We start from the raw sequence: 27,758 nt of genomic DNA, 5'->3' as shown, positions 1-27,758 counted from the left end.
CTCCAGGGACCGCTGACCCCGGCACAAACCGCTCCGCCCGCTGAGGGGACCCGGCGGCAGCCACCCCCTCCCGCGCGCCGCAACGGCCGTCGGTAACGGCCGCCCCTGGCGACGCCCCCGCGAGGCGGGCGCCCCGCGCGGCACCGCCCCCTCCCCGCCGCCCCCGGCAAAGATGGCGTGGCGAGCGCTGCGGCGGGTCGGGCCGGTCCTGGCGCCGCGCTGCCCGCGCTTCTCGCCGCCGCCGCTGCGGGTGCCCGCGGCCCGGAGGTTGGCCACCAGCTCGCTGGTGCTGTCCGGTGAGTGGCGGCCGGGCGGCGGCGGGAGGGAGGCGCACGGTGGCCGGCGGGAGAGCGGCCCAGTTCTGCGAGGGGTCGTCGCTCCCCCTCTGCCAGGGCTCCGCGGAGGGAGGGAGGGAGGGAGGGCTGCTGCAGCCGGGCCGGCCTTCAGGTGCGGCGGGCAGGGGCGGCCCTCGCCGCCCGGCGCAGCCCGCGGAGGAGCGGTGCCGGCCGCGCTGCTGGCTGCACCCGCCTGTCCGCCTGCCGCGGCCGGGCAGGGCTGAAGCGACCGCCCTGCTCTGTGCGCGGGGCCGCCCCGAGGTTTACATCTCCGCCTGCCAGACCCCGCTGTGCAGAAGTACTTCGTAGCGCGGCGTGCGATGGGCTTTAGCTGCCCGTGCGGCTGGGAAGGGCACGGCGGGTGGAGGGGGGTGCTGCAGCTTCCCCGGAGCTGCGCTGGTCTGGGAGGGGTCCTCTCCGCCCGCTGGTGCAGGGGTGCCCGTGTGGGAGTCGGGGAAGAGCCTCGCAAGATGGCTGAAGCCTCGCTGGGGCTTATAGCTGCAGGGGGCAACTGATGCCTCTTTGTGTTTGGCAGTGCGGGTTTCACCTGGCCCTTCTCCTGGTGCGGACACTCTCCCGACTCCTCCTCCCGTGAGGAGCTGCTTCATCTCCATTAATAGGCAGAAACTTTTAACCTCCTCTCCATGCTGCAGGTTTTTGGGAAAGTGGCCTTGCCCTTTCTGGCCCCAGCTGCAGGCTTCGTGCAGGACACGAACTTGACAAAAAAAAGTGGATAGCTTTTCCTGGGATCGTCGTGCTGAAACAGCTCATTGATAGCACCAAGGAGCATCAGCAGCAGTACAAGAAAGGGGCAAAAATGGGGGGATGGAGGAGGCAGGCCTGCAGCAGCCGCAGCAGTTAGATTGGCGTGGGCTGCCAGGAAACCTGAGCCAGATTTTCAGGGCCTTGGGCCTGTTTAGGCTAAAGAAGTTTGGCTCTGTCTCCCCAGCTCCCGTGCAGTACAGCTACAGAAGTGGTAAGGCAGGAGGTGGGGTTACACATCGATGCTTGGGGTGATTTTGCACTTAATGTAGTTAATTCTGAAAGTGTCTCCTGCTGGCAAAGCTCTCTTTGAATGAAAGTTAGCCATAGAAGTCTGAAAAACAGAATCTGTGGTACTCTAGCAAACAGAAACGTTGAAAAGGTATGAGAGGAGGAGAATATGCTATAAAAGTAACGACTGCCACTAAGAAGAGGTCATAAATTTCCTTCCAGATAGGTTAAATTAACTGCCTTCTGCTGCAAGTGGAAGAAATAACAGTTATTAGTAATTACTTGCATATTGAGTCAAGATCTAAGCTTTTTTCACTATTCTAATTGTTTAATATACCCATTGTTTTACTATAGATATAACTTGAAGGAATAACATAGACTATGCTTTTGTTGTAGGCAGAAAGGAAAGATTTTGTATGCCTCTTTATGGAGGTGTGCGTTTTCCTTCACTCTTCAGGTATATATTTATGAAATATTGAATAGAGGCAGGCTAAACTAAATGAAGGTCTGAATTCAGAATGTGCTAGTTAAGCTGAAACCAAAGTCATGTTGAAATGAATGAAGCTAGAGTAAATTTAGCTCTCTGCTGAAAAAGAATGCTCACAGAAGAGATTTGGTATGCTTTGACATTTCATATTCGTTTAATTTGATTTATTTAATGGGCTGATCACATAAGCTCAAAGTTCAAATTTTGAGATTACTTATTAACTCTTTTTAATTTGACCTTTACTTATTTGCAGTGGGTTTTGTTACATGGTTAGAATTTTTCATTTTTAACTTTTTTTTTTTTTGTCCTACAAGAAGCTGATGTGCTTTTCTAACTGTTGAGGCCATTTTACTGCTGTGTTCCAGACTGATCATGGAAGTTTTTTGCTCTTCTTTTTTCTTTTTTTTTGACCTTGCTTTATAAACCAATCTTATACAATGTTTTTATCCCTCATAAAAAGATATTGGTTAGATTCTTTGTGACCTGTGTAATGTCACAAATGTTCAGCTTGAGTTTGAGATTCTGTGTCATTCTCTGTTCTTATGGTTCATTACTCATTTCCAATGAAATTCCTATGGGTTTAATGTCTTGACCTAAAATGATTTAAGACATTTGATTTCTTCTGTTCATTAGAACATGTCCTGAGAGATTTTTCTAGGTATAAATAATGCTAGCTGAAATTCTGTGGGTTTTTTGAGTGATAATTCATGGGAAAATACCTCATATTTGCATTTTACTCAAAATTTTTTGTGTATTGTTTTTGCAAAAACATGTATTGCTCTACTGAGGTCTATAAAACTTAGGCCATCTTCAAAGATAAACGATTTTATCTGAGACTTGCTTCTCTTACACGTGTTCAGATGTAAATAAGAGGATCAGCTTAAAGTATGACAGGCTTACAGTGGAAAGACTTTTAGCAGATCTGCAGCGAGAACTTCTGTTTTCCTTCATGTAAAAGTTCAGAAAATACAGAAGGCTTTGCAGAAGTGTAGTTTCTCTAGTGGGTATAAGGAGACCAGTGTAGAGGAAGGGCTTGAGAGGACAGTTTTAGACTCAGAAGGAGGGTCCGGCTGCACTACTCTGGCAGTAATCACAGAGGGGGAGCTCTGTTTAAGAAGTTACCTTCTCCAGCTTCTGCAACATCCCTTGCCTGATTGAATAGGTGCTACAAGTGAAAGTTAAAAATAAATTAATTTTTTTAAAAAGGGGGAAGAAAGTATCTATGGGAAAACTCTGGAATTGAGAAAACAGACAAAGCAGGCTGAAAATGCTTAGAGTAAGAAAAGTTCCAGGTAAAATGTTAGCAAGAAAAATGTTGCTTGTTTCAATTACTTCTTTCGAGTTTTTTTCCATATGTCTCTCTAAAAAGAATTGCTTCTAATAACAGCTAATGCAAGCTGCCCTGAATCTTACAGGTCTAAAATATATGTAGAATTGTAAAATTGCTGCGAAAAGAAAGGGTCTTAAATATGCTTATTTTCAAACTATAGAGAATAGCTACTAAGTTGTTCTCACAGTAGCAGTATTAACTCAGAGCAAATTCTCTTAAGTAACTGTATGAGTCGTCGTATTAGTTTGCCTTAATTTTACACAGATCTGTGACAACATTAAGCAGGGAGAAATAGACTCTATAGGAAATGTCGGGGTGGGGGGGTGGATCAGCCACTTAAACTAGCTAGGTTCCAGCTTTTTTACTTCAGCTGATGGCTCTATTTAAGTACTTCGAATGAGATGCTCTAATGCTGGCACTGTTTCTAACAGGTCGTTAACACTGGCCTTCCCAGGAATAATAAAGTGGTTGTCAGAAACAAACACTAAATATGCTTGAAAAGGCACTAAGCTATCATAGAAACGCATAACTATGAGTAAAGTCCACATACACACTTTGGATTTATACTTTTGTTTGAAGTAGAACTACTCCTTTTGCTCCTGTACTTTATCAGTCTCTAGATGATTGCACAGGAGCTGGTAATACTCTCAGCAGAACCTCTAGTGAGCTTCTACCATGTCACTAAGCACTTCATGAGCAGAACAAAATGCTTCTGTAAATTGTATTTGCTGTTTAAAATATTTTCCAAGAAAAACAAACAAAGCTAACCTCAGTAAAAAAACCCCACAATTTAAACCTGCAAATGCGTTATTGTTATTTAAGTGAGCAACATGTCACTTATTTCTGAAATATCAAGTCTGTTTCATTTTAGCCCGCAAATTCACAGACAAGCATGAATGGATATCAGTTGAAAATGGCATTGGAACAGTAGGAATCAGCAATTTTGCACAGGTATTGATCCTTCCCCCCATTACCCAAGTCTGCAGTATTTATTTACACGTACCTGCTCTTGTCCTTGCTCTTTGGACAGTTACTGTTTTTTATTGTTCTAATTGCATATGCTATATGATGAGCGTGATTTCTGGACTTGGATCTGTCACATTATTTGTGAAGTGAATGCTGCTTCAGCATTCTGATAAATTCTTAATCACTTCAGATTGAGCCTATGGAGAGCTGAACTTGGTGAGAAACTTAATGGTTCAGCAGAATTTAAAACCTCCTTTATTACTTCACTTCTTATAGGCCTGAGGAGTTCATGGCTATGTGAAGAGGATACTGTGCACTTTTTAGGCCAAATTTCCCTTGAACATGAATACAGTGCAATCCCTCTGGCTTAGGAACAATGTGAATCGAAGTACAACATGGCATATATTTCTTACTTTAGGATAAGAATTCCTTTGGATTGTTTGTTTTGTTCTCATGCAAGTACTTCATTTGGAATAGTCACAGGCAAATTCAGGATAAAAAGATAATTCCCTCAAATCATTGGGAACTTTGTCCTTTAAAACACTTGTTACTCTAGCTGATGCTAAGATCAGCAGATGTTCTTTCTCATTCTGCCTGAAGAAATCTGTACAAGTTTATACAAAACTTGTAGCAAGACAGTTTTTTCAAGTTAGATGTTTAAAAATAAAAAGTGCAAAATATGTAGTCCTTAAAGAATGAGAACTAAATTTAGAGACACAGATTACTTATGTACAGTGATTCTAGAGTTACTCTATCAGATCTCTCCTATGTATAGTTTCTTTAATGTATGCTTTGATGCTTTTGTTTTTCTTTTAAGGAAGCATTAGGAGATGTTGTTTACTGTAGTCTTCCAGAAATTGGGACAAAATTGAGTAAACATGGTAAGTTTCAGCTCTAATTTCTAATTAAGTAATTACGCCACTCATCCCACTCTCCCTTTGCAAAGATGAGTTTTATGAAGTAATTTTTATGTTCATTAACACCATTATAACTCTTCTGGATGCAAAATAAATTCAGGTATCTCTAGAAGAGACAGCTTTAATTTCAAATTCTCACTGTCAGACCATGCATGGTAGCAGAAAGTACCTGCTTATTAAACTGTGAAGATGTTTATTTAAAAATAAAATATTTGAAATATATTTTTGTAATAATACTATACTCTTTAAAATATTTATGCTTTGATTTGGACTTGCTAGTGTTTAGGCTGGCTCATTTGTAATTCTGCAGTTACGCATTTCATGAGTTGCACGATGTGAAACATCTAATTGCTATCAAGCTCTAATTTTTTTATGAATATACAGACTCAGTAATTTTTGGGTATCAGCTGTAATCACAGGTTTTTGCTCATTAGCGACGTACAAATTGTTACATTCTTACTCAGTTATGTCATTTTCCATGTTAAAGAAGAGTGGAAAGGAAAAGCCTATTCCGTATTTACGTTAAGAGCTGTCTTGCTGGTAGATGAAGAAAAGATTGTCATTAGCTTCAGACACTGCAGAACAAGAATGTAGATTTTCTGAGGTAAAGTAGCAGGCCTTTCTTTTGCCATCCTTCTTGTGGAATAGGTCCGTATCAAACTGCTTCAGCCAAACCTATTACATCGCATTGAATGGTGAATGTTAGACAAAAGGTCTTTCTGTTTAGGGTTTTAAAACAGAACTACAAGTTGGTTAATTATCTGAAGGAATTTCATGTCTATTTAGTTCTCTTTTCTACCCGTTCTGGCTTTAGCCTAATTCCAAGCTTTCCCAGAACACGTTGTTTTCTGATTCCTCGTGCTGATGCCTATCTACTCTTCAGACACCTCTGTGCTCCTCCAGCCTCTCTCTTGCTTGCTTGTGGCTTAGAGTTACTCTGGACTAACATTGCTCCAGGCACCATTTCCGTAACTGCCTACAAAACAGGAAAAAGGGAAGAGCAGCTGGGTGATTCCAGTGTGGTGCATCTGAATACTAATGTGTGTTTTCCAGTGAGTGCAAATGTAACACTTGATCGTGTTCCTGAAGAAAAACTGGGATTCCTGAAATTGTGGCTGTGTCTATTTTATATCTATCTATCCTTCTAACCCGATGTCATATTATATGCTGTAGGGCTTTATCCAAAGGATTAGCCAAACATAAGAAATTTCAGTCCCTTCTGTAGTAGCCAGCTAGCTAGTGCTATGCATAAATGTCAAACTTAATACTGCTGATCATTGACATAAAGTTGGTGACTTCAATCTCTTTGACAGTTTTCCTTGCTCAAGATGAAGACACTTCTTCAATGGCTAGGTCATCACCAGAATGTCTGACTGAAAAAAACCTAAAGTGCTTTGTATTTTCCTCTTAAAAGCATTCAATCATATGCTGTGTTTCAGATGAGTTTGGAGCTTTGGAAAGTGTAAAAGCTGCTAGCGAACTCTACTCTCCTCTCTCAGGAGAAGTGACTGAGATTAATGCTGCCCTTGCAGATAATCCAGGGCTCGTCAATAAATCTTGTTATCAAGATGGTAAGATTTTTGTCTTTCAGTAATGAATACCGCCTGGATTCTTGCTATCACAAATGGCTCTGCAATTCCTAGTTTTTCCAGTTTAATGGTGTGGAGGCTTAAATGGAATATATTGAATATAGTTCAAGCCCAATAAAATTTAACATGAAAGCATTATTGTAGTCTTGTCTTTGCTGACAGCTGTTTTACAATGTGTTCTTTTCAGACATAGGCTGTAGTTGAATTTAAATCTATTTCCCTTGATCGCGCTTTTCTCTTTTGATCTTGTAACAGCTCATGATACTGAGAGGTCAGGCTCCTTTACTCTTTCTAGATAGTGTCTCCTTAATGCCACTGTCAGAGACAGTACTAAATTAGACAACTGGTCTGACTCAAAAGGCCATTTCTTATGACAGGTTGTTGTTTGTTCTTTTTTTTTTTTTTTTTTTTAAAGCATTGAAACATCCTTTTGCCTGCACAAGAAATCCTGTTGATTCTACCAGTGTTACAGGGCTTGTATGCCTACTTGGGAGTGCTTTTCTAAGGCAGTAACATGAATGAATCTTGTAGGATATTAGCAACTGTTTTTCTTTTTAATTTCCTAACTACAGGCTGGCTTATCAAGATGACTGTGGAAAACCCTGCTGAACTTGATGAACTGATGAGTGAAGATGCCTATGAGAAATACATAAAATCCATTGAGGACTGAGCTGGAATAATGAAATAAAGCCATATAAAATATTTCAGTGTAGTTTGTCATCAGTCAGTGAAGTACAGAATATCCAGTTTTGGCAACCTGAAAAATGCCACTTATGATCACATATACAAGGCCATAAATAATTGCAGTGACAAAAATGTTTAACATCTGCATACCTACAAGGGATTTTTATTCTGTTGTCTGATTTATGTAACTTCAGGAAGTTATCTGTAATATTTTGGGAAACAAAATTTATTTGCTAAAATATATACTTCTGAAGATTCATTTGACAATCAAATTTAGTAACAACAGCCTTACTATGGTAATTCTGTAGTAGGCACATGACTGGTCTCGTAACCTGGACTACAGCTTTTCCTGAAATACTTTTCTGTTGCTCCCAAGGTATTGAAAAGCAGTGTCTACCTAACCTTCTAATATTTTTCCTAATTATAGTTGCAAAGATGATACCAAAAAAAGGAGAAGCCATATCAGCTACCTCTGTGTGATTTTTTTTTTTTTTTTTTTTTTACTTCTTTAGAGGATTTACTAATCCTTTGTTTTCCTTCTTCGTTTTACTATGTAAATCAAATAGTTCTGCCTTTGAGGCAGAAGGTATGGTCCTTGTCTTCTGATTTATGCGCTTTCTTAGTACGCAAAACTCATGCAATGATAGTTTATCGAGGTTCTAGAGTGGATTGTTTAGGCTGTATTTTTCATCTAGTCAACACTAAATAAGGAATTCTACATCGCAACTGGGGTGATTTCAGAAGAGTAAATACTTGTGAAAATTGTGTGATCAGTAATAGTTTGCATATAATGTATCCGTGTCTGTCCTTAAGATCAAGTAGGCACACTGCTGTAATGACATCACAGGAATTAAAGCAGCTGACTGCATTAGACTTAATTAATATTTAATGAATCCACAAATGTGCACTCAAAGTTGATGCGACATCTAAGGGTATGGTTGAGTTATACAGACCTGCACTTCAGGAAAACATACTAGTATGGCAGAGTTTTGATCTAAAACTCTTTTCCACAATTTAAAAATAGTGATCAGAAGCTAAGCACACAAAACAGGAATGAAAACTAAGTACCTGTAAGTTGATCTAAGAGGAAGCAGGGAAATGTTTAATCCATATAAGATGACAAAGGCAAAATTCATATTCCTTTGGAAGTTCCTTTCAAAAGCACAGCTCTTCCAAAGGGCAGAAATACACTGCAGGTTATATAGAAACCTTTCTCGTGTATACAAATGGAGGGTTTTCTTTTACGATCTGAAGGGATGTCAAAGTAATTGGTGGGTTTTTTAAAATCCTAGGAGCTAATTTTTCCTACACAAGTCACAGATAAAAGCCCTGCCAAGAGAGACTCCACTGTATATTTAAGATAAAACTATCTTCCCCACAGGAGTTAAATTGCAGAGTGACTAAGAGGAAAGAGTGGGTTTGACTGTTCCACAACAGTCCTAACTTGGCAGTGGCTGATAAACAAAAGGCTCCAGTAAACCTAGTGTAAATGCTTTAAAACCTGTCAGTACTTAGCCATTATTCACAGTATCATGCAGTATTTATTGTGACAACATTCAGGGCCCAGAGAGCTGGGAGCTCAATCCTGGCCTCTTACAGCCTCCCTGCATCAGGTTGGATCGTTGACCTCCCTGTGCACTTTCTGAAGAGAAAGAGCAAGTTTGTTCCAAATTAGAATGAGTGCAGGCAAATGGAGATAGGAATGCATGAGAATGATACTGTTTCATCCACCCTGTTTTTTCCAACTTTACTAGAGAGTAATAGGCCCTTCCTATAGGATCCACCCTTGTGGATCTCCCTTTAAAGGTTAGTCCAGAGCATTGTAATGCATTTTTATATATTTTTTCCCTTAAAATGTTTGTATTCTTTCCTTTTGATCAATGAAATATGGAATAGTAATTTCTGTAATCCCCTAAGGAACCTGGGGAATAGTAAAAACTGGCAAATCTGATCTGTTCCTCAAGCTTTGCCCTCATCTGTGTATTAGCAGTGTTCATAAGGTTACACGTGAGTATGGATAAATAACTTTCTAGAGAAACCATCTGAAACAGAACTCAACCTTTCTTTCATGGTGTACAGTTGAAGAATGGATGTTCTTTTGCTTCAAGAGGAGGACCAGGAACCTCTCTATCCCTAGTTCTTTTAGGGTTTTATATGACCTTAAAGCGATTCATTAAATCTCCCCATTCCTCTTAAAATGGGAACAATAATAATGAGGTGCTTTTCTTGTGTGGTTTATGCCGAGAGCTCTGATGTTCTGCCATTATTTAGGCTAAAGGATGTCTATCGATTGGAGCAAATATTTTTATATCTTTCTACAACCCACTGAACTACCTGAATTATGCTGCCAAAAGAATGTATTCTTGTTTGATGTATGCTCCCCAGGCAGAGCTCCCGTAACTTCACTACGTTCAGCAGCAGCAGGAAGCCTCAGGCAGACCACCATGCACTGGCTGGAGCCAGACTCTGCAAGAGCATGAATGCAAAACTTGCCAGCGTGAATCCGTAATGAATGCCTTTTTCATCAAAATAAAAAGATGGAGTGATTGGGTATTAGCTTTGGTCTATGACACAGTTCTAAATGCTTTTGTATAAATCGCAGGGGAAAACATCAAACTTGTTCACTGGTGTGTGCTCCTACAGAAAATGAATAAAGGAGATGATGATTTTTTACAAAATAACCACTTTACCTGTGACCTCTTAAGTCTTGATCCTGAGCTTAAGAACTTAACACTCATAATTACTGTGTACTAAACACTATGGACTCAGTAGAGAGACGACTGGTTTTATGGCAAATTATGATTTCCATACTTCTCCCACAACCAATAATTATGGCTCTGTATCTCCTAGGGGTTAATTACATCATCACCTTTCTTCTTGCCAACACTTCCTTTCTGTTCCACAAGTACCAACCCCTTTATCTCTCAAATTATCTAACTGAATAATGTAAGCTAAGCTTGGAGCTATTTATTTTTTCAATCCATGTTTAGTTGTGAAGATTTTTATCAACATTAGTCCTGAAAAGATTGCATACCTAAAATTTTGTCTGGTTTTCAACCAATGAAGTGCTGCCTCTTCCTGTGAATCTTGACCCATCATGTATGCAAACACAAATCATGTAATTGTTACTTCTCACCAGAGGGAAAAATAATCAATGGTGTAAAACTAAAAGAACAAAAACACATAAATATTAGCACTTAGTGATGTTTTGATGAGCATAAAACGAGGGCAATGTCAACTTCACTGTCATTAAATTAGCAGTAAGACAATTACTTAAGCAGCTCTAATGATGAGGTTATAAGTGCAGCAGATCTCAGTTTCTAATGCCCCCTTCACTGGTGTCTCCAGACAGTTCATGTCCTGGGGATAAGGATCCTCTTTCCTGTTTCTTCATACTGATAGACTGGGAATTTGCAATCTTCCTGTAGTAATGGCTTCCATCACAGAGTTTTGATACGCCAAACTGTCACGTAAAGGACATAACATCTACCGTCATGTCAGCCTAGTCGTGTGAATAAACAGACCTGTACCAATAAATCAATCCAGAATGATCCTCAGCTCCTCAACTGAGCATGTGAGGCTTTTCTGTTATGATGTTGGGAGACATCACACAGCAAGATGCAAAGAAAATTGACCACCTGCGTGCTGCGCAGTTTGGAGAAGAGAAAGAAAACCTAAGGAGAGTGCATAATTAATTAATAACAGGAGTTCACCAGGGGGTGGAGTACTCCAGGTTGTCAAATGGTGACAGATACTGATTTAAATAATTGCAAGTTAAAAAAGAAATTATTGTATAATTTCACCACAGGGTGGCACTCAAAACGCTAAAGATAGTAACGGGGGAAGGTAAGGCAGTGCAGTCAGCCTGATTTTCTAGTTCAGCTGCTCAGTCGCCAAAAGGTACTGCAGTGACACCTCAGCTTCAGTGTCATTTAATTTCCTAGGTCACCGTCAAGATCAGAAAAAATATTAAGCACATCTTGCTTCATTGAAAATGTTTTTAAAAACCACTGTATGTAAGAAAGGCATTAATTTAAACCTAATTTTATTGTACTCATCCTCTTATGATCTTTCTTCTCCCCCAGTCTCTTCTTCCCCCTTCTTCCAGCACACCTAAAATTTGGCCTGGTGGGGAAGGGGTGTGCATGGACAGTCCAAAATTTTACCAAGTTCCAAACATGATGCCAACCATTAAGTCAATAGGAGCCTTTCAATAACAGAGCAGAGACTAACTGGGAGCTTTGGGAAAAACATTCTTCCACCAAAGTCACAGGTGAAACTGCTGTTACATTAATGAAGCTGCATCAGTCCTAGAGAGACTGCGAAAGTCACCTACATAACACAGCGCCATTTCTACAGCCAAACGTGCTTTAATGGGGTGAAATGTGACTGGACTGATGGAAAACTGGACATCCTTTGGCAAGTCATTTCCAGGGAATATGACCTCATGGATGTAAGACAACATTAAAAGACTCTTGAGCAATGTCCATCCATGTAAATTACCAGCAAGATGTGCTGCAGATGGCACAAACAAATTTTGAGAGCAGCTTAGGAGTGTCCTCAATGTAATTTTTTCCACTTCCCCCACACTACTTGAGACACAGTCTCAGAGGAACAGTCCTTAGCAGGAGAATTCCGTCTGTGGTACCTGGATTGGTTAGAGTTTGCCTCACAATATCGATATCCCTCTCTTCCTGACAAAGCATAATTCAGTCACTTCAGACCTGATCTATTTTAATGCAGTACAAGTGTCCTACATCCTCTGCTATTAGGCTGGTTTATTTGTCATTTGTTCATAGTGTTTAATTATTTATGCTATTGAATGTATTTTGCTTAGAGATGTATTGTAATGGAGGTACAGCACTTGTACCTTTCTCTAACCATGAAAATCAATCCACAAGATAGGAGGATGAGTCTGCACTTCTTAGGACTCAAGAGTACTTCTGTTTTTCAGCCATCGCCCCTCTCCCTTCTTCACTGCATGGGTCTGGATCAAGAGAAAATGACAGAGAATTAAGTATTCTTGGCAACTCCTGTCTGTTCTGACAACCCCTCACTTGTGCCACAAATGGTAAGGCAAAGCCAGTGATAAAACTGCACGGCTTTTTTTTTTCCTGCAATGTATCATCCTCATCTACAATAGAAAGCTGCAAAAATGTTTCCATTAGACTAAGGGGCATTTCCTACATCAAGTTGGCCTGGTAAATGTGTCAGACAACAAAGAAGACATTTCAGCCATTCAAAACCTCAATAGGAATTTTTTGGTCTACTTCCCATATCTTCCATAGTTTTAAAGAGCAACTGAAGGACAATGTGGTCCTTTAAGGCACATCCCTGCTTCTGTGCGATCTAAACTAGTATTTCTAATAGAGAATCTAACAGAGTCTTGCAAAGGGCCTCTCTTTAGAAGTAGCACAGACAACCCCTATTTCTCCTTTCTACCTGCCCCTGTATACATGGAGAGTTGCAAGGAAGAAGAGACAGTCATCCTGAGGTCAAAAAAAGGTTGGGAACCATGGCTCTAGATCATGACAACAGCACAAGCTCTTGGGATGAGGTTGCATGAGAACCTGAGCTGATCTCGCAGCTCCCTGCTGCTGAAAGACCAGGCTCTTGCTCTCTCTCCCTCCTCTTTGGTCTCTCCCTTCTCCCTGCACCCGATCCTCCTCTCTCTCTCGCCACCTCCGCCGGTGAGAGAGGCTCCCCCATGTGAGGCAGCCATGGCATTCAGTACGTCCCCTGAGCCAATTCAACTCACCAGTCAGAACAAAAATTGTTGGTAGATTCCAAGAAGTGCCCAGAGAGGGACGTTAAGAAATAGGGAGTTACGATCATTATTTGTAGTACTACTATATGAATACTTCATATATTTTAACACTTGTTATTAATAAGACTCTATCTACTGTATGTAATTCCGATTAATAGTCAGATGAATTGCTGTAGTCATATTTTGTTCCATGTAAGAGTGAAAAAAAGAAAAATTAATCCAAGACTAAAGAACAATGTAAAACTATTCCTTTTTTTCCATTTTATAGCACCATGACTTCATAATAATCTTCACCCAGAACTGTAATCCCATTACTTCAGGATCAATCAAGCACAACAGCAGTTTTAAATTCAAAACATATGCCTTACCAAAAAGAAAAGGGAAATTGCACTCTTATTCTAATTATTACAGTCTAGTATTTATATAATGACACCTTAATAAAACAGTTCTGGACACTGTTATTTATGTGAGCTAAGAGTTCATTTTTACTTGAACAAAAATATTAGATAGACATTAAATCAGAAAACATTCCCTCTGGAAAAAAAAAAGAAACCTGGGGCTACATTTTAATAACTTTGCCCTTCCAAAGAAACACATGAAAATATTCTTACTATTAATAAATAATAATAATGAAACAGCTAAGCAGATGTTTCTGAAAGAGTATAGAAAAATAAATTGTGCTAATGACATGAGAACAAACATGTAACATTTTTTCTCCTTATGGCTATATGGCTTTTATCTGTATTACAAAGAAGGCTTAAAAAGTGTTGGCTAAAGAAAAGCTGCAAACTGTTCTTGGCATTGTAAGACAAGATGCTATCTACAGTGAAAGACTGTGAAAACTAGCGCATTATTCAAGAAACAAATATTTTGAACTCAGCAATTAACTGAAAGAATATTTGGAAGAGTCCTTATGATTCATTTAGCTCATACCTGGACAGCCTCAATTCTGCACCACCACTGGAGGAAAAGGCATGTGCTGGTTAAAGAAACAGCTTGACCGCAGTTACTGCTGAATATACATGGGGCTTAGAAACCCTCCTCTTAGTCCTTCAGCACTGAAAAATTTAAACTGTTATTTTTTAAAAAATAAAAATCACAGTTCTTTTCACATATCTTCTTTCTATGAAAGCCACCCTCTCCTCTCCTAAAAGACTGGTGTCCAGTACTTTCTAGCACCTAGCACAGGCTTTTGGCAGCTTGGGAACATTTCAACTGTTACTAGTGACCATAATGATGCAAAGCCAGGAAGGAGTAAAGTCACGAACAGTTGAAGTACAGGCATCCTTTTCTGAACTACAGACTGCTAAACTATGTCTGAAACGGTGTTAACGATACATACATTTATGCCCACCAATAATCTCATCCCATATCTTCTTGAAAGATGGTTACACTTCAGAAGACCAGATTACCAACATAACTCAGTATACTACAGCTTCCATAGAGAACACTCTTAATGGAGACTGCCTGAAAACAAATTGGCTGGAAAATCTGGCCCAAATATTAGATTTGTCTTCAGATGTGCAGGTACGTCACAACATGTCTTCATGCACGCACTATGGATGAATCAGAACATAGTTGTTTCAGATCCTCAACAAAAAAGAACTCATGGTTTGTCAGTTAAAAAAGGAGGTTTATATTCACCACATGCTCACAATTTGTGTCATTAATCTTTAATAACAGCTAGAAGCTACAGGTTTATAAATATATATTTTTCATAATTGTGACAATCAGTGGCTAGATGCGGTTTTGGTGGAAAATTATCTGAAATACTGTAAGGCTAGGTAAATTACAAGGCATTATTAGAAAACATTGATTTTGAACTTTTGGTGATATTACATTACTTTTACAAACATTAGAAAGAAACATTACTTGGTGAAATATAAACATTGCAGAAGAAACTACAACCAAAAGTAATTTACTAGTTAAGTACATAGTTAAGAAACAATTTTTTTTTTTTAAACAAAGTCAAGGAAAATCAAAGAAACAGTAATAAAAACTTGCATGTTAAAGAACACTGTCTTCAACAGACAGTATCTCCATTACAGAGGGAAATAATTTGTGTAACACTGTAAGAGAGGAGTTAGGTTTAAACCATTCCAAGAACAGTAATTTTTCTGTCACAGCAGTCAATTTTCCTGCATTACAACATGGATTCCTGTCCAGATGTAGGCAGGTTTTGCACCCAGGTAGAGTTCATTTTATATCAACCTTAAAATGCATGAACTTCATGTCAGGGTGCACCTCCGTGAAGCCAGTTACAGGATGTACACAAATGTTTGCTATACCACAGTTTACAAACTGGACTTGGGAGTAATCCCAACCAATTTTAGTTTTACTACATTTGATCAGCTTTAAAAACATATATATCAGCTTTTTGAGTTTAAAAGTATAATACAATTTGGCTTATTTTTAAGATACAGAGATACAAAAATTTTAAAACTCACAACAGTAACACAACTTTTTGTCCTGGAAGGTGATAAAGAGTAAAGTGTAACAAGTAAGACTTCATTACGCAATTTTGTGAAATATTGTCTTGCTACTGTTATTCAAAGGAGTATGATTATGATTTAGTGAAGTCAGATTGGACAAAAAAGAGCCTAAAGATGTAACATTATGAAAGACATACAGTTTCTTTAATGACACTTAACAGAATATTCTACACGCGACACACCAATACAACTATACCAATCAAGTTAATCCCTAGAAAAACCAGGTGCACCATAATATTGCATAGAAAGAAATCCCTGGTATTAACACACTTGCACTGGAGACTAGGACTTTTTCCCTGCCTTGCTAAATCGAAGCACATATATTTTTAAAAAGCATATCTCGCATTTGACTTTTTTTTCTTAGCTATATTCTTTGGAATCACTAGTGCATGTGTTATTTCAAGCACATTTTTATTCTGCATGCTATTCTTTTAATATTAAAAAACTAAAATGGAAAGGAAAACAGTTTTCCTGCCTCCCCCTCAAAACGTAATTTAAAATAATCTTTCTATGTTGCATAAAAATAAAATCAGACCTTTCTCAACAACAGAAAGTTCAAGCAAAAGCCAGGATAGCTGAATGAAGAGGATATTCATACAAGATGGGAAAATCCAGGGTCAAAAATCCTCTCTGTAAAATAATCTGAAAGACATATTTAAAAGTTGGATAAAGAAAGAGTCCAACCAATAGCCAACCGTTTTATAGCTCAGTATTCACTTTGATCATGGAAGACCTACATTCAAGTCCATACACTGATTTAAGGAAGAACTCTTACCACTTAACTATTTGAGGACAATTCTCTCACAGAAAACCTTCACCTGACTCTCTCACCTGAGAAAACCTTCCCATTGAAACAGGTATGTTTCCCTGAACATGTTTAATTTTGAAAAACATCACCATCTTCCATTTAAAAAACATACTGATCAACTCTACATAAGGCTACTTTTTTTATTTTACAGCAAAATTGACTCAATTTACTTCCTACCTTAAACTATTTTTGTTTGAAAAACCTTATTTTCAGTGCTCAAAAGTATTTTCATTTCAGTAAGTAATCCTTTCGTATGTTCAGAACATGTACACATGAAGTGCATACAGGAAACAGAATTACTGATGATTTGCCAAAATGCCATGCAGTAAAATTGGAAGGAAAAAGTAATTTTCTTCAGATATTCCTTATACTGAGCACTTTAATCTCATGACACAACTGTGCAGACAGATTGAATCCATCCAAAAGTTTTAACAATATGCTTATGCAGCATTGGATAAATAACAGTAAAAGCTGAAAAGACCATGTCTTCACAAAGAGATTTCATAAAAAACTAGAACTTCTGGTTTCAGATAGAATATATATTTAGAATATCTGTGTAAGAGGTGAATATATACAATAAATATATTTTGTTATAGTAACTACAGTCACAGTTTTTTTTTACTTAACTACGTAATTGTATTAGGAAGACATATTTCTGACTGCAATTTCTTTCACTGTAGTACGGGAAAATATTAAATTCTTCTAGCTGCTACAGATACAGGATTTCTGGCACAGCTGAAAATGTATCAGGAATTAGAATTGATTATTATATTTTTAGTATAAATTTCATTTTCATGACAAAGCCATTATTGGACTTCTGGTGAGAGAGCTAAGGAACACATGAGATTTATTCCTAGGAAATGTTGAAAGGCACATGAAAATTTCAATATATATTTACTAATACGTTAAAAAGCAGATTCTGAGTATTTCTGTAGGTTACTTTACATTAAAATACAGAATTAGCAGATGTTTGCCTGTTGGCGCTGTGGAAAAAAGTTTCATGTATCTGTAAAGAGATCACACTTATGCATGAACAGACATTTGTTCATTCAAGTGATACATTTTCCCCTCACAAACGCTGAAACAACAGAGTGTGCACTTATTCTGTTGTTTACTGAGATACCAAGGTGCACACATTCACATCAAAACGTTGCTTGCAAATGGCAAGAGGAGAAAAAAAATTAAGTTACCTGAAATAATGTACATTTATTGAAAGTGAGTATGACATAGTTTCTGTTACTGATTTTATGCTAGTAAATAGTAATATGTTTAGCTAGCTGGAATTCTGTTTACAGTCACTTAAGTGTCCGGATTCCTGTTAGGATTTCTAATAATTAGGGTAGATTTCAAAAACATTGCCATGAAAGGCATAGAATCACATGCAAAAAACCTACCAGTTTAAGTGTGAAGCAGCAAACATCAATGTATATCAGACATACAGTACAATTTGACTCACTGTATAAAGTACCATTATATTGCACATAAAATAACATGGCACATTTCATAAAGCTACAACTTCGCACAATAAATGACAGACACATTTTTACATCTGCAGAGACATAAGCAATGAATAATTCACTTAAAAGTGAAGTACATGACCTAAGGGTTATTGCCTTGCCCAAACCATTCTAGTATCACTTGGAAAGGAAGGTGGCATGGGTTCTATTCACGCAAACAAAAATACAAAGAGCTGACATTTTTTCCAGAAAAAGGTTGGCTTGAAAATATTCAAATATTTTACTTTGCCTGTGAAAGTTTATTCTGTGGAACTATATTCTTTAGAAATGTGATTTTAAAAAGTTGGTTTGCTCCTGCTCCCATTAAAATGACTGATGTCCCGCCAACTTCAAAATTATCCTCTTCAACACAGGTTTTTCTCCTCCAAGTCATCATTTATGTCAATATTACATAATTATTATTTGGGATTTTTATTCCATCTCCATTTATCACAATGCTTCCAGCAAGCCACACATAGATAGTATCAGGCTGAAATCTAAAGGATTGGAAACTGTACATGAACGCTACCAGCTGGAAAAAAACACTCACAGTCATTGCAGCTGAACATGTTTTTGGAAATCTAAATAAATCTTGCCTGGAAATAAATCAATGTGATAGAAGCGAAAATGCGTAATCAAAGCAGTGCAGCTTTGGCATATACTACTGATAAGTTTCTATTAAAACATCTCAAACTTCTTCCACAGACTTCATCAATAGCATTCTCTAGTCAAAACTGACTGGGCACAAGCTCACCTTTCCAGGCTTTAAAAAGTAGGTGTTTATAAATGCTTCTAGAAGACTATGTCTTTTACTGGACTTGCACATATCTCATTGATAATCTATGACCAAGTTCAAGCCCATATAGTTACCCATGAAATTTAGTGTCACGGACAGATAAGCTTCACTGCTTGAAAGCTCAGGAGTCTCTGTTTTGCGAAACATCCTTCTGGTATGCCACACCCTTAAAAGGTTTAACATTCAGATTCATTATTTGACAAATGGGGCCATAAATAAAAAGAAAAGAGCAGTAATATCTGAACAGTATTATAAAGCCATAACCCAATTCTGCCTACAAAATTTCAACCAAGAGCAACAGTAATTTCTCCCAAGTCAAGAAAAAAAAAAAAGGGTAATACAATAACTTGCCAGTGTACTTGATGCATGTATATCCATTTAGGTGTTCCAAACTTAAAGAGTTTAAGCCACAATTGCTATAAGGAGATTTTTAGACAATTAAGAGACCTGCAGGTGCTGCTTAAGTCAAACGACAATGAAAACTGCCATTCACTGGAAAATAATTTTGAAATTCTAGAATTAGAGATATTCACTGTTAAAAATGGTTTTAGCACCGTTTGCATTTCTAAAGCCATTAAAACAGTAAACAGGAAATCTTGTTAAATCTTTATAAGCAGAGGTGCAACATCAGCTAATCTAAAATGCAGAGAAACTATGTTTTTAATCCAAGTGTTTTCAATCTACATAACAGTTGTTGGTTCACTATTTGGGTAAAAAAAGCCAAGCAAAAAATGTTTTGCAAAGCTATAACACATACATAAAAAGATATTTGGCTATATTTCCACCAGATTTCAAAGTGCTTTCAAATGGAGACAAGTCCTTTTCCTTCTCTCCAGGACTAAGGCTCTTATAAAAAAAAAAAGTTAGTTTAACTGAAAGACACTTGGGCTTTCTTTATCAAATACACCACCTAACATGCTTTAATCATGAACATTTTAAGACGCTAGTTCTGCAACTCTAGTTTTATAAATGTGTACTAGCAGTATATAGGATTACATTCTTACAAGATCGGGGCCTTAATATTCTAAAATGTGAAACAGTCAGGAGATGTTGACAGTAAATTTCTTTATATTCTGTTTCTATTAAAAACACAGGGATTAGAAAACTGACTGGGAAATTAAAACCAAGTTACCCATACTACAGAAAGGCTACTCTTGCTATTATTTCTATTAAATCAGAAACAGTGATCTAGAGAAATGAAATAAAATACTCTTTTCCCATCAAGTTTCCAGACCTTTTTTTTTCCCCTAGAATTTGTAAGTTTAATTATTCCGACTGAACCAAACCCTCAGGAGACAAAAGCGCTCTCAATTCCCACCGAAGTCAAAAGGTTCTATGAGAACCCGACATTACTCAAGCTGTTTGGGACACTTAACCCTTTCAAGGAACACAAAAACGCAATTAAAAATCACATTTCATTCCTAAACAATCTACAGAAGATCCAAAAAGTTAAAGGCCTGATCTTACAGCCTTTCATAATTGGAAGATCGCACTGACATTGGTTTTACCACTCTCAGAGTCCTATTTGTAGAGATCCCGCTCCTGCAAACACATATACACCTAAATCCTGGAAAACTAGCACCTAGATTTGGCACCAGCACAACCTGCATTCCGCTGAACTCCTGAAAAAGCAAGTTTAAAAATGAAAATACTATGTTTACTGCTAATATAATTTAAAGCATACCTTTGAAGGCAGAAATCAGCATGCTCTGTATTTTCATTGATATATTTTTATATGGCAAGATATGACTTTCTTCAATTTGTCTGACTAAATTTAGCCAGCTCTATGAAATCTGTCACTTGCTCAAATTATTATGAAAAATTTGGAGCATTTTCTTTTTTCAGAAAGCAGGCTCCTGCACTGATACCTTCGCATAATAAATTCAATTAAGCTGTTAACAGGAGTAAAACTGAAAGTGTTGCTTGGGATGCAGACTGAAGTTAGGGATTCAACTCTTGCCATCTCTAGTTCCTTTGGTGCAATTCCATGACTTTCCTCTGACCTGAACACAAGCAGCTTTATGGGACCAATCCCGCTGAAACAAACACCAGATCCTGATGAACCTTTACAACAACATACCACGCGAATTTTAAAACAAAACACCTGCTTTTAGAAATCTCTCAGTGGGTTGCATTTCAATTAGTATGTGACGTTACTTTTCTTTTCTAAATATGTTTAAACACATGAAACAGGGTTCAAAATTAAAAAAAAAAAAAAAAACCACAACAATAATCTTTGCTTTAAACTGATCCATCATTTTTACAGCATGATGAAACACAGCTACACCTGGGGGCATCCGTACTCTTTGTCTTCCTGGGTTCAAAACTAATCCGTCCCTTAACCCTGCCCTATCAGGCCCTCAACCCCGCCGGGCAAGTAACGCGAGTGGGTCAGCGAGGCTCTGAACGCGGACCCAGCACCTCGCCGGTGCCGGGCTTTGCCTAAGCAGGGTTAGACACAGAGGACGGCTGGGCGGACGCCCCGCGGCACTGCCCGCCGTGCTGCCAGAGCCTGACCCTGCCGGGGTGACAGCAGATGACCCTCACCTCCGGCACCCGGGAGCATTTGTTGGCACCTGTGGATCCCGGCCCTGACTAGCAAATTCTGCAAACACCCTGCGGCCGCTCTCTCCCCTCGCTCCAGAGCCCGGCCGGGCACCTGCTGCCGTGGTGGCCGCCGTGCACCGGGCGGAGGTGGAAACCGCGCCTCGGCCGCGCACCCCGCCTCGCTGCCGACAGCCCAGTGACAGCCTGGAAGGTCTCCCCTCGACAACGCTAGTGAAACAGAAAATATGAATTTCCCATCTGTAAACAGAATTCAGGAAAATATCTCCCGGCGACTCACAGAGAAGCGGCTGGGAAGGAGGCCTGCGCGGGGCCGCAGACCCCCGAGCGGGCAGGGCGGCCGGCGAGGCCGGAGGGGTGCCGGCCCCTCCCGGGAGGAGGCCCCGCCGGCCCTCGGCCCTCAGCGGCGGCAGGACCGGCCCCGCGGGGGCTCCGCGCTGCCTGCGCGGGCGGCGGCTCCCTCAGGAGGCGGCCGCGCCCCGCGCCTCAGATGAAGTGGATCCAGGCGGTGCTGTCGGGGTCCTGCGGCGGGCCGGCGGCGGGCGGGACGCGCTGCCGGCCCCGCAGCCGGTAGTTCGCGCCCTCGTTGTTGTCCCAGTACTCGGCGCCGGCGACGCGGTAGCGGACGGCGAACTCCAGCGTGGCCTCGGCGGCGGCGGCGCCCAGGGGCAGGAGGAAGGCGAAGCGGTCGGTGAGGCCGTCCGCCGGGCCGGCCGGCTGGTAGGCGGCGGGCACCTCGGCGCAGCTGGCCCAGCGGTTGAGCGTGTAGCGCACCGACACGGCCTTCTCGTAGGCCAGGTTGAGGACGCGCACGGCGCCGCGCAGCCCCGCCGGCTCGGCCCGCACCCACTCCAGCCTCACCTTGTGCTGCCGCACCCGCTCGGCGAAGCCGGGGCTGGCGCCGGGCTGCGGCGGGAAGAGCGGCTCCAGCAGCGGCGGCGGCGGCCCGAAGAGCACCGGCTCCAGGTCGCCCAGCGCCGGCGGCTTCCTGGTCTTGAAGAGGTCGGCGCAGCGCGGCGGCGGCGGGGCGGGCAGCGGCACCTGCGGCAGGTCGGCCTCGCAGAAGTGGCGCACGGAGGTGAGCTCCAGGCCGAGGGAGTCGGCGAACCGCACCGTCTTGCGGCGAGAGGGGCTCTGCTGCAGCGCCGGGCGCAGGCTGCGGTCGCCGGGCGTGGGCAGCGACTTGGCGCGGCGGCGCTGCGTGGGGCTGGGGGGCACGGCGGGCAGCGAGGGCTCCCGGCCGCGGGGCGGCGGCGGCGGCTTCTCGCCCGCCGCTTCCCGCACCACGGGCGCGGGCGCGGCGTCGCCGTCGGGGCTGCAGCCCCCCTTGCACTGCTCGGCCAGGCTGCCATAGAGGCAAGCGCTGCAGCTGAAGTTGCGCGGCAGGTAGAGCCGCGGCGGCGGCGTGGGCACCGAGGTGTGGAGCGAGCCCGCCTTATCCATGGGGGGCCCGGTGGGAGCGGCGGCTCTGCCGGTGCCTGGCGCACGGCGCGGGGCCCGCCGCCCCGCTCCCTCCCGGCCGGCCGCGCTCCTCCCCTCGGGCCGCGGCGTGCGGGTGGGGAGGCGGTCTAGCGCCCGGTGCGCGGGCTCTGCCTCTCGCCTGGACGCAGGGGCAGCGGGATCACCTCGGCGTTGTCCCCGTCGCGGCCGGCCCCGGGGGATGCCGGCGGGTGCATGTGTCCGCGGGCGGCGGGACCGCGGCGCTCCGGCTGCTGCCGCCGCTGCTGACGTGCCGGGGTCAGGCAGCGAAATACGCCCCGAGTCATCCTTCCTCCCCCATGGCTCCGCGCTCCCCACCCGCCCCTCTGCCCGCCTCGGAGTCGTCCTCGCCACCTTCCCTAATTACACCCCGCGGCTGCCGGCCCCCCTCTCCCGGCGGCTCCCCCTTCCCGCTTTCCCCAACGCCGCGACTACGCCGCCGCCGTCCTCCTCCTCCTTCTCCTCCTCCTCCTCCTCGCTGTGTTCTGGGTCTTTCCTCGAGGATCGCATCAAAAAAGAGGAGGCGGGAGGGATTCCCCGGTGGAAGCATTAAAATTCATAGCGGCGCTCTCCCTCGTCCGATCCGTTACGGAAATAGCTGCTAAAAGGAAGAGGCAAAGCCGGGCTCTGGAAGATTAAACGGGCCGGTAAGAAACAGCTGGCTTGCAAGTTGGATCTCGCAGTGTACATTCACAGGAAGAAATCCAGCTAATCTGCTGTAATGCGTTTACAGTACATCTGCTGAATAAAATACACCTGCCGCAGCCCTGCTACAGATTTCCGTCTGTAGTAAAAGCAGCTCCAGGAGGGCTGATTATGAAACACAAACTGCGCTCGTTCTTTTTGGGAGTATTCAATAATTGCCGAGCAGTGTTCAAATGAATTATAGTTTAATGAAAACCAGACTCTGGTGCAGGCAGTTCAAGCAGCTAAAACACTATTTTAGCGAGCCACTTCGTTCCAGACTTTCCGTAATCTGGTACTCACGTTTAATTAGTAAATTGCATTAAAAACAATGATCCTCCCATCCTGCCAGAGACTGAGCCTTAACTGTGTTGACATGTGATTCTGATTTAGCTTCTGAGCAGGAGCTTTTACACCTTCATCATTTTATCTGCAGCACTTGTCTTCCTTTGAAAGGGTAGGCAGTGGAAATGCGGCTGATGAGATTAAGAATGGGACAAGTAAACCCGATAAGGACCAAGAGTTAAAAAAAAAAAAAAAGCCACCAGAACACGGGGGAAAGCTCCCCACTGTCTCGTATTAGAACTATCAACTTTAATTCCTTTATTAATAAGTATGAAAATAATTCCTAGGTCATTACCACTGGGTTCCACATCTTTTTAATGACAGATGGTTCATAAGTAAGGAGTGAAAAAATATGCCCAGCAGTTTTAAATTTGACACCATTGTGCTTCCCAGTGATTTGTCGTGTCGTTGTCTTACATTCACAGGATCATAGGTTTTGAAAAATCAAATAGTAATAACATAAAGCATTACATCTGAACTCATTAGCCCAGGATCTTAAAATTGTCTCACTTGTCCTTTAATGCATGCTACAGGAAAGATTCATTAGGCCTCTTTCCCATGCCTCCCTCCCAAAAATGAGTATTTCAGGAAAACAACATGAACTCACGTCTAGTTTTAGTCGACTCATACTAATTCGGGGCAGAAAAAGAATAGACCCAAAGAATTGTTGAAACAGGCTTTAAAACTACATCCTTTAAAAGTATTTTTTTAGTAGTTTCTAACTGTTGTAATTAAAATTATCTGAGAAATTAACACTTGTTTTTGTTGCTGTTATTCACTTTTAAACCAGCAAACAGTAAGAACTTTATTTGTTACATTAATATGCAAAGTCTTTGCCTTTTTTAAACTATTATGAAACTATCAGAACTAATAAACTAAATTGGCTTAAAGATGATTACACATCGAGTGAGTTTTGGATATGTCTTTGTGGTATACATGGGGAACACGACTGTTTGGAGTAATTTAGCTTCTGCTGTACTTTACACAATAGAGGTTCCTTAGAAGAGTTCAACTTCCCCTCTTCTGATAACTTTAGTTGCCTAACTTCGTCTTCTCATAAACTTGTGTAATACTCCTGCTCTTTGGCTTTTTCAGGCCTCCTCTTTTCTCCCCACAACCTTGGTAATATTTCATGGAATGAAAAAAACCCAACTCCTTTCTTCACTGGTGATTGTAGGTGAGGTAGTTCATGTAACCGAGTTGAAAACACAGATTACCCAAAGTTAGTAAACCAAAGACTGGCATAAAAAATGAGAAAATCCTGTGATAAGAAAGCAAAAAAACCCCAACATGGTAGTAAGCTTTGGATTAGCCAGGTCAAGGCAACATGAGATGCAGAGGGAAACCCATATAAATTGATTGACATGATGAGAAGACAGTTCAGAAACTTTAGTTGAGTTCAGCTCTTGTCATCATCAGGTAAAACCTGATGGTTCTTCAGTCTTGCAAGAGAATGAGAATACTGTGTGGGCATGTGGACAGTGGAGAAAAGGGTAGAAAGATATAAATGCATGCCCGCTGTAAATAATTTCATGGGCGATCCTGTTGGAGTAGAGTGGAAGAAACCCGTTTACAGGCTTTTAAAAAATCAAGATTAGATGGTACTTCAACTGTCAAAACATCAACTCACCAGCTAATCCTGAAGGTGCTCACATTTGCACCTGCAATTTTCCCCAGACACCTCAAGTTCTGGCACACACAGGGGCACCTCAAACTTGTCTCTGTTGAGCACTGTTACCACGCAAACTCCACCAGAACCCATAACAAAGGTATTTCTCACTTTTTTTTCTCTTGGTCTGAACATTCCCAGCACGTCTCACTGAATCTACCATGGGAGGTATGCTGCTGCTTTCTTTTTACCCTTTTGCTCACTTGCCAAGGGTGAAGCTGAGGGGACTCTTACCCACATCTTTCACTTCTGAGGGTGTCCTTATTACTAGGCTGGTCTTCGGCCTCTGGTGAATTTAAGACAGACAGAGTAAATGAAAGTTTCGAGCACTGAAATTTAACAGACACACAGACATTCCCTCAAATAGCCTGCAGCCTTGTGCATCCTTCTGTGATGTGGGAACTGTGGTACGAGTTCAAAGTGGGACGCAGCAGACACCATTTGTAAAAGGAAGTTCTTTTGGTTTTGCCTACTGTAAATATTTGTACACAGCAAATGCTTAAATCCTTAGAAGCGAGCAAGCACTATCACACGTACAGAAACTATGGCTTAATATATGCAGTGGTAGGCATCCATACACCACCCCCTCTCTATCTTAATTTAGTTTGCAAAATTTTGAACATGTAAGTTTAAACGTCTAATCTGTCTGTTCATTTATAGTGCTATATTGAGGACATTATCCAAGGCTCTTTCCTAAATAATACTGTCAATAACAAAGCTGATAAAGAAATCGTTAGTACTGACCTAGTTAGCCCCTTTAAAGAAAAACCCATTATCTTCTCCCTGGAAAACAGTATTTTTATGACAAGATAATTCTGAAGGTGCCAGCAGGAATAGAGCAGTCATAATGTAAATTCTAGAGCTATACAGTGTTGCTCCATTACAGGGTAAGAAAAGCAGAAGGTCTTACATTACAATTAGTGTCGACAGACTTAGGAAATGGCACTCAGGCATTGTTTTCATTCCTACAGATAGATCCCTCTCCCTTTGCAGATTTAAATAGCATGGTCATAGGATAAAAGGTTGTCCTAATAACATTGTCCTAGTAACTTTTTGTTGACCCGTCTCCGCATCTTCCAGCTGACATCAAAAATGTTAAAGACAGCCTCTTGTTCTGTTGATGTAGCACTGAGTGACCCTGACATTTCTGCTGTGCCAAACTGCATTTAAAATCCGTCTCATGCCCGAGAACTTCCAACTAACCGAACAGAGACATTTGGTCCCCTTTTGTGTTAAGATTTAAATGATTCGCAAAGAAAAACACAAAACCGATGCAGGCAATGAACTGGGAGCTTTCTTCTGCTGCATTTATGTGTTGTCTTGACTCCAGGTAATCTAGGAGAAAGCGGATGCCAGCGCTGGGGAGCATTAGGCAGAACTACGATGGAACCATTAATAGGGAGGAGTGTCTGAGTGCTGGGGCTTATCCAAAGTGGCCACCGTCACATGTCCACTTTAACTTTCCAGAACAGGTTTATTTTTAGTAATGAGAATTGTAGGAAGATAAAATGGATGTAAAGGTGAAGTGCATTACGATTACATCAGCTTTTGAGATGAAGTTGTGACTCAGTATGTGAATTGGAAAGGTCAGCTTCTACTCTCATTTGTATCTGTGCAGCCCTTCTGAAGCTGATGAACTATGTAGGTGTTACACTAGAGTATCACCCGAGAGGTTAATAATCATATATGACTACATGAAGCTGACAATGGTATTTATACTGACAGCTTGTAAGCCTTGCATGATACACTTGTTCTGCATGCATATACTTAAAAAATACCTTCCCACACCCTTTCACATTAATGATTAACTCAGACTTTATTTATTTCCCCAAGAAAATATCTTAGTCACATCTCAGAGAAGTGCCAGATCAGAATTAGGTAATATGCTTGAAGTATATATATATATATATAAAAAATTAAAGTATTCTGTTCAAGAACAATGGTATCGATCTTCTGTACCAAATATTACCTTCGCCTAACCAGGATATGCAGTCTTTATTAAGATGCAAGTTGTGTGATTCACAGAGTTGTATCAAGGACATTTGATGTCAAACAAGGATCACTGAATAATTTCCAAAGGGCTGCACGTTCTGCTAAACAGAGATGTGACACTTGAAAAGGTTGCCTTGTGGTTGGTTTTTGGTTTGTGAGGTTTTGGTTGTGTTTGGGTTTTTTTTTTGTTTGGTTTGTTTTTTAAATATCAGGATCCAAATGAAGATACAATATTAACAAGGAAATAGAATTGTAAGAGTTTACCTCAGTTCATGACCTTGTGAATCTGCCTGACTATATGATGAAGCTCACACACAATTCTATTAGTTAAGCATTAACCATCTCTGTTGACTCTAAGTGATTG

At 41.3% G+C, this 27,758-nt stretch overlaps 2 protein-coding genes across 2 annotated transcripts; one reads left to right on the top strand and one right to left on the bottom strand.

Moving 5' to 3' along the window:
• Window positions 1-172: 172 nt before the first annotated feature.
• Window positions 173-7,319, top strand: GCSH (glycine cleavage system protein H). The gene is made up of 5 exons (XM_059825002.1): window positions 173-296; window positions 4,017-4,096; window positions 4,929-4,992; window positions 6,468-6,599; window positions 7,190-7,319. The coding sequence occupies exons 1-5, from the start codon at window positions 173-175 to the stop codon at window positions 7,285-7,287; spliced, it is 498 nt and encodes a 165-aa protein (XP_059680985.1). The 3' UTR covers window positions 7,288-7,319.
• Window positions 7,320-21,711: 14,392 nt separating this feature from the next.
• Window positions 21,712-22,668, bottom strand: LOC132318282 (protein phosphatase 1 regulatory subunit 3E-like). The gene has a single exon (XM_059825061.1). It carries the CDS (start codon window positions 22,666-22,668, stop codon window positions 21,712-21,714), a length of 957 nt encoding a protein of 318 aa, XP_059681044.1.
• Window positions 22,669-27,758: the final 5,090 nt, after the last annotated feature.

The sequence above is a fragment of the Gavia stellata genome, chromosome 15, assembly GCF_030936135.1.
Source record: "Gavia stellata isolate bGavSte3 chromosome 15, bGavSte3.hap2, whole genome shotgun sequence".
In the NCBI taxonomy this organism is placed as follows: domain Eukaryota; kingdom Metazoa; phylum Chordata; class Aves; order Gaviiformes; family Gaviidae; genus Gavia; species Gavia stellata.
Note: the sequence above shows the minus strand (reverse complement) of the source record. Positions and strands in the feature narration are given on the sequence as shown.

Excerpts from the sequence above, each read along its gene's own strand:
- GCSH (XM_059825002.1), top strand. The coding sequence starts at position 173 with ATGGCGTGGCGAGCGCTGCGGCGGGTCGGGCCGGTCCTGGCGCCGCGC. Across the intron at positions 297-4,016 it reads CAGCTCGCTGGTGCTGTCCG|CCCGCAAATTCACAGACAAG; the intron begins GTGAGTGGCGGC and ends GTTTCATTTTAG. Across the intron at positions 6,600-7,189 it reads TAAATCTTGTTATCAAGATG|GCTGGCTTATCAAGATGACT; the intron begins GTAAGATTTTTG and ends TCCTAACTACAG.
- LOC132318282 (XM_059825061.1), bottom strand. The coding sequence starts at position 22,668 with ATGGATAAGGCGGGCTCGCTCCACACCTCGGTGCCCACGCCGCCGCCG.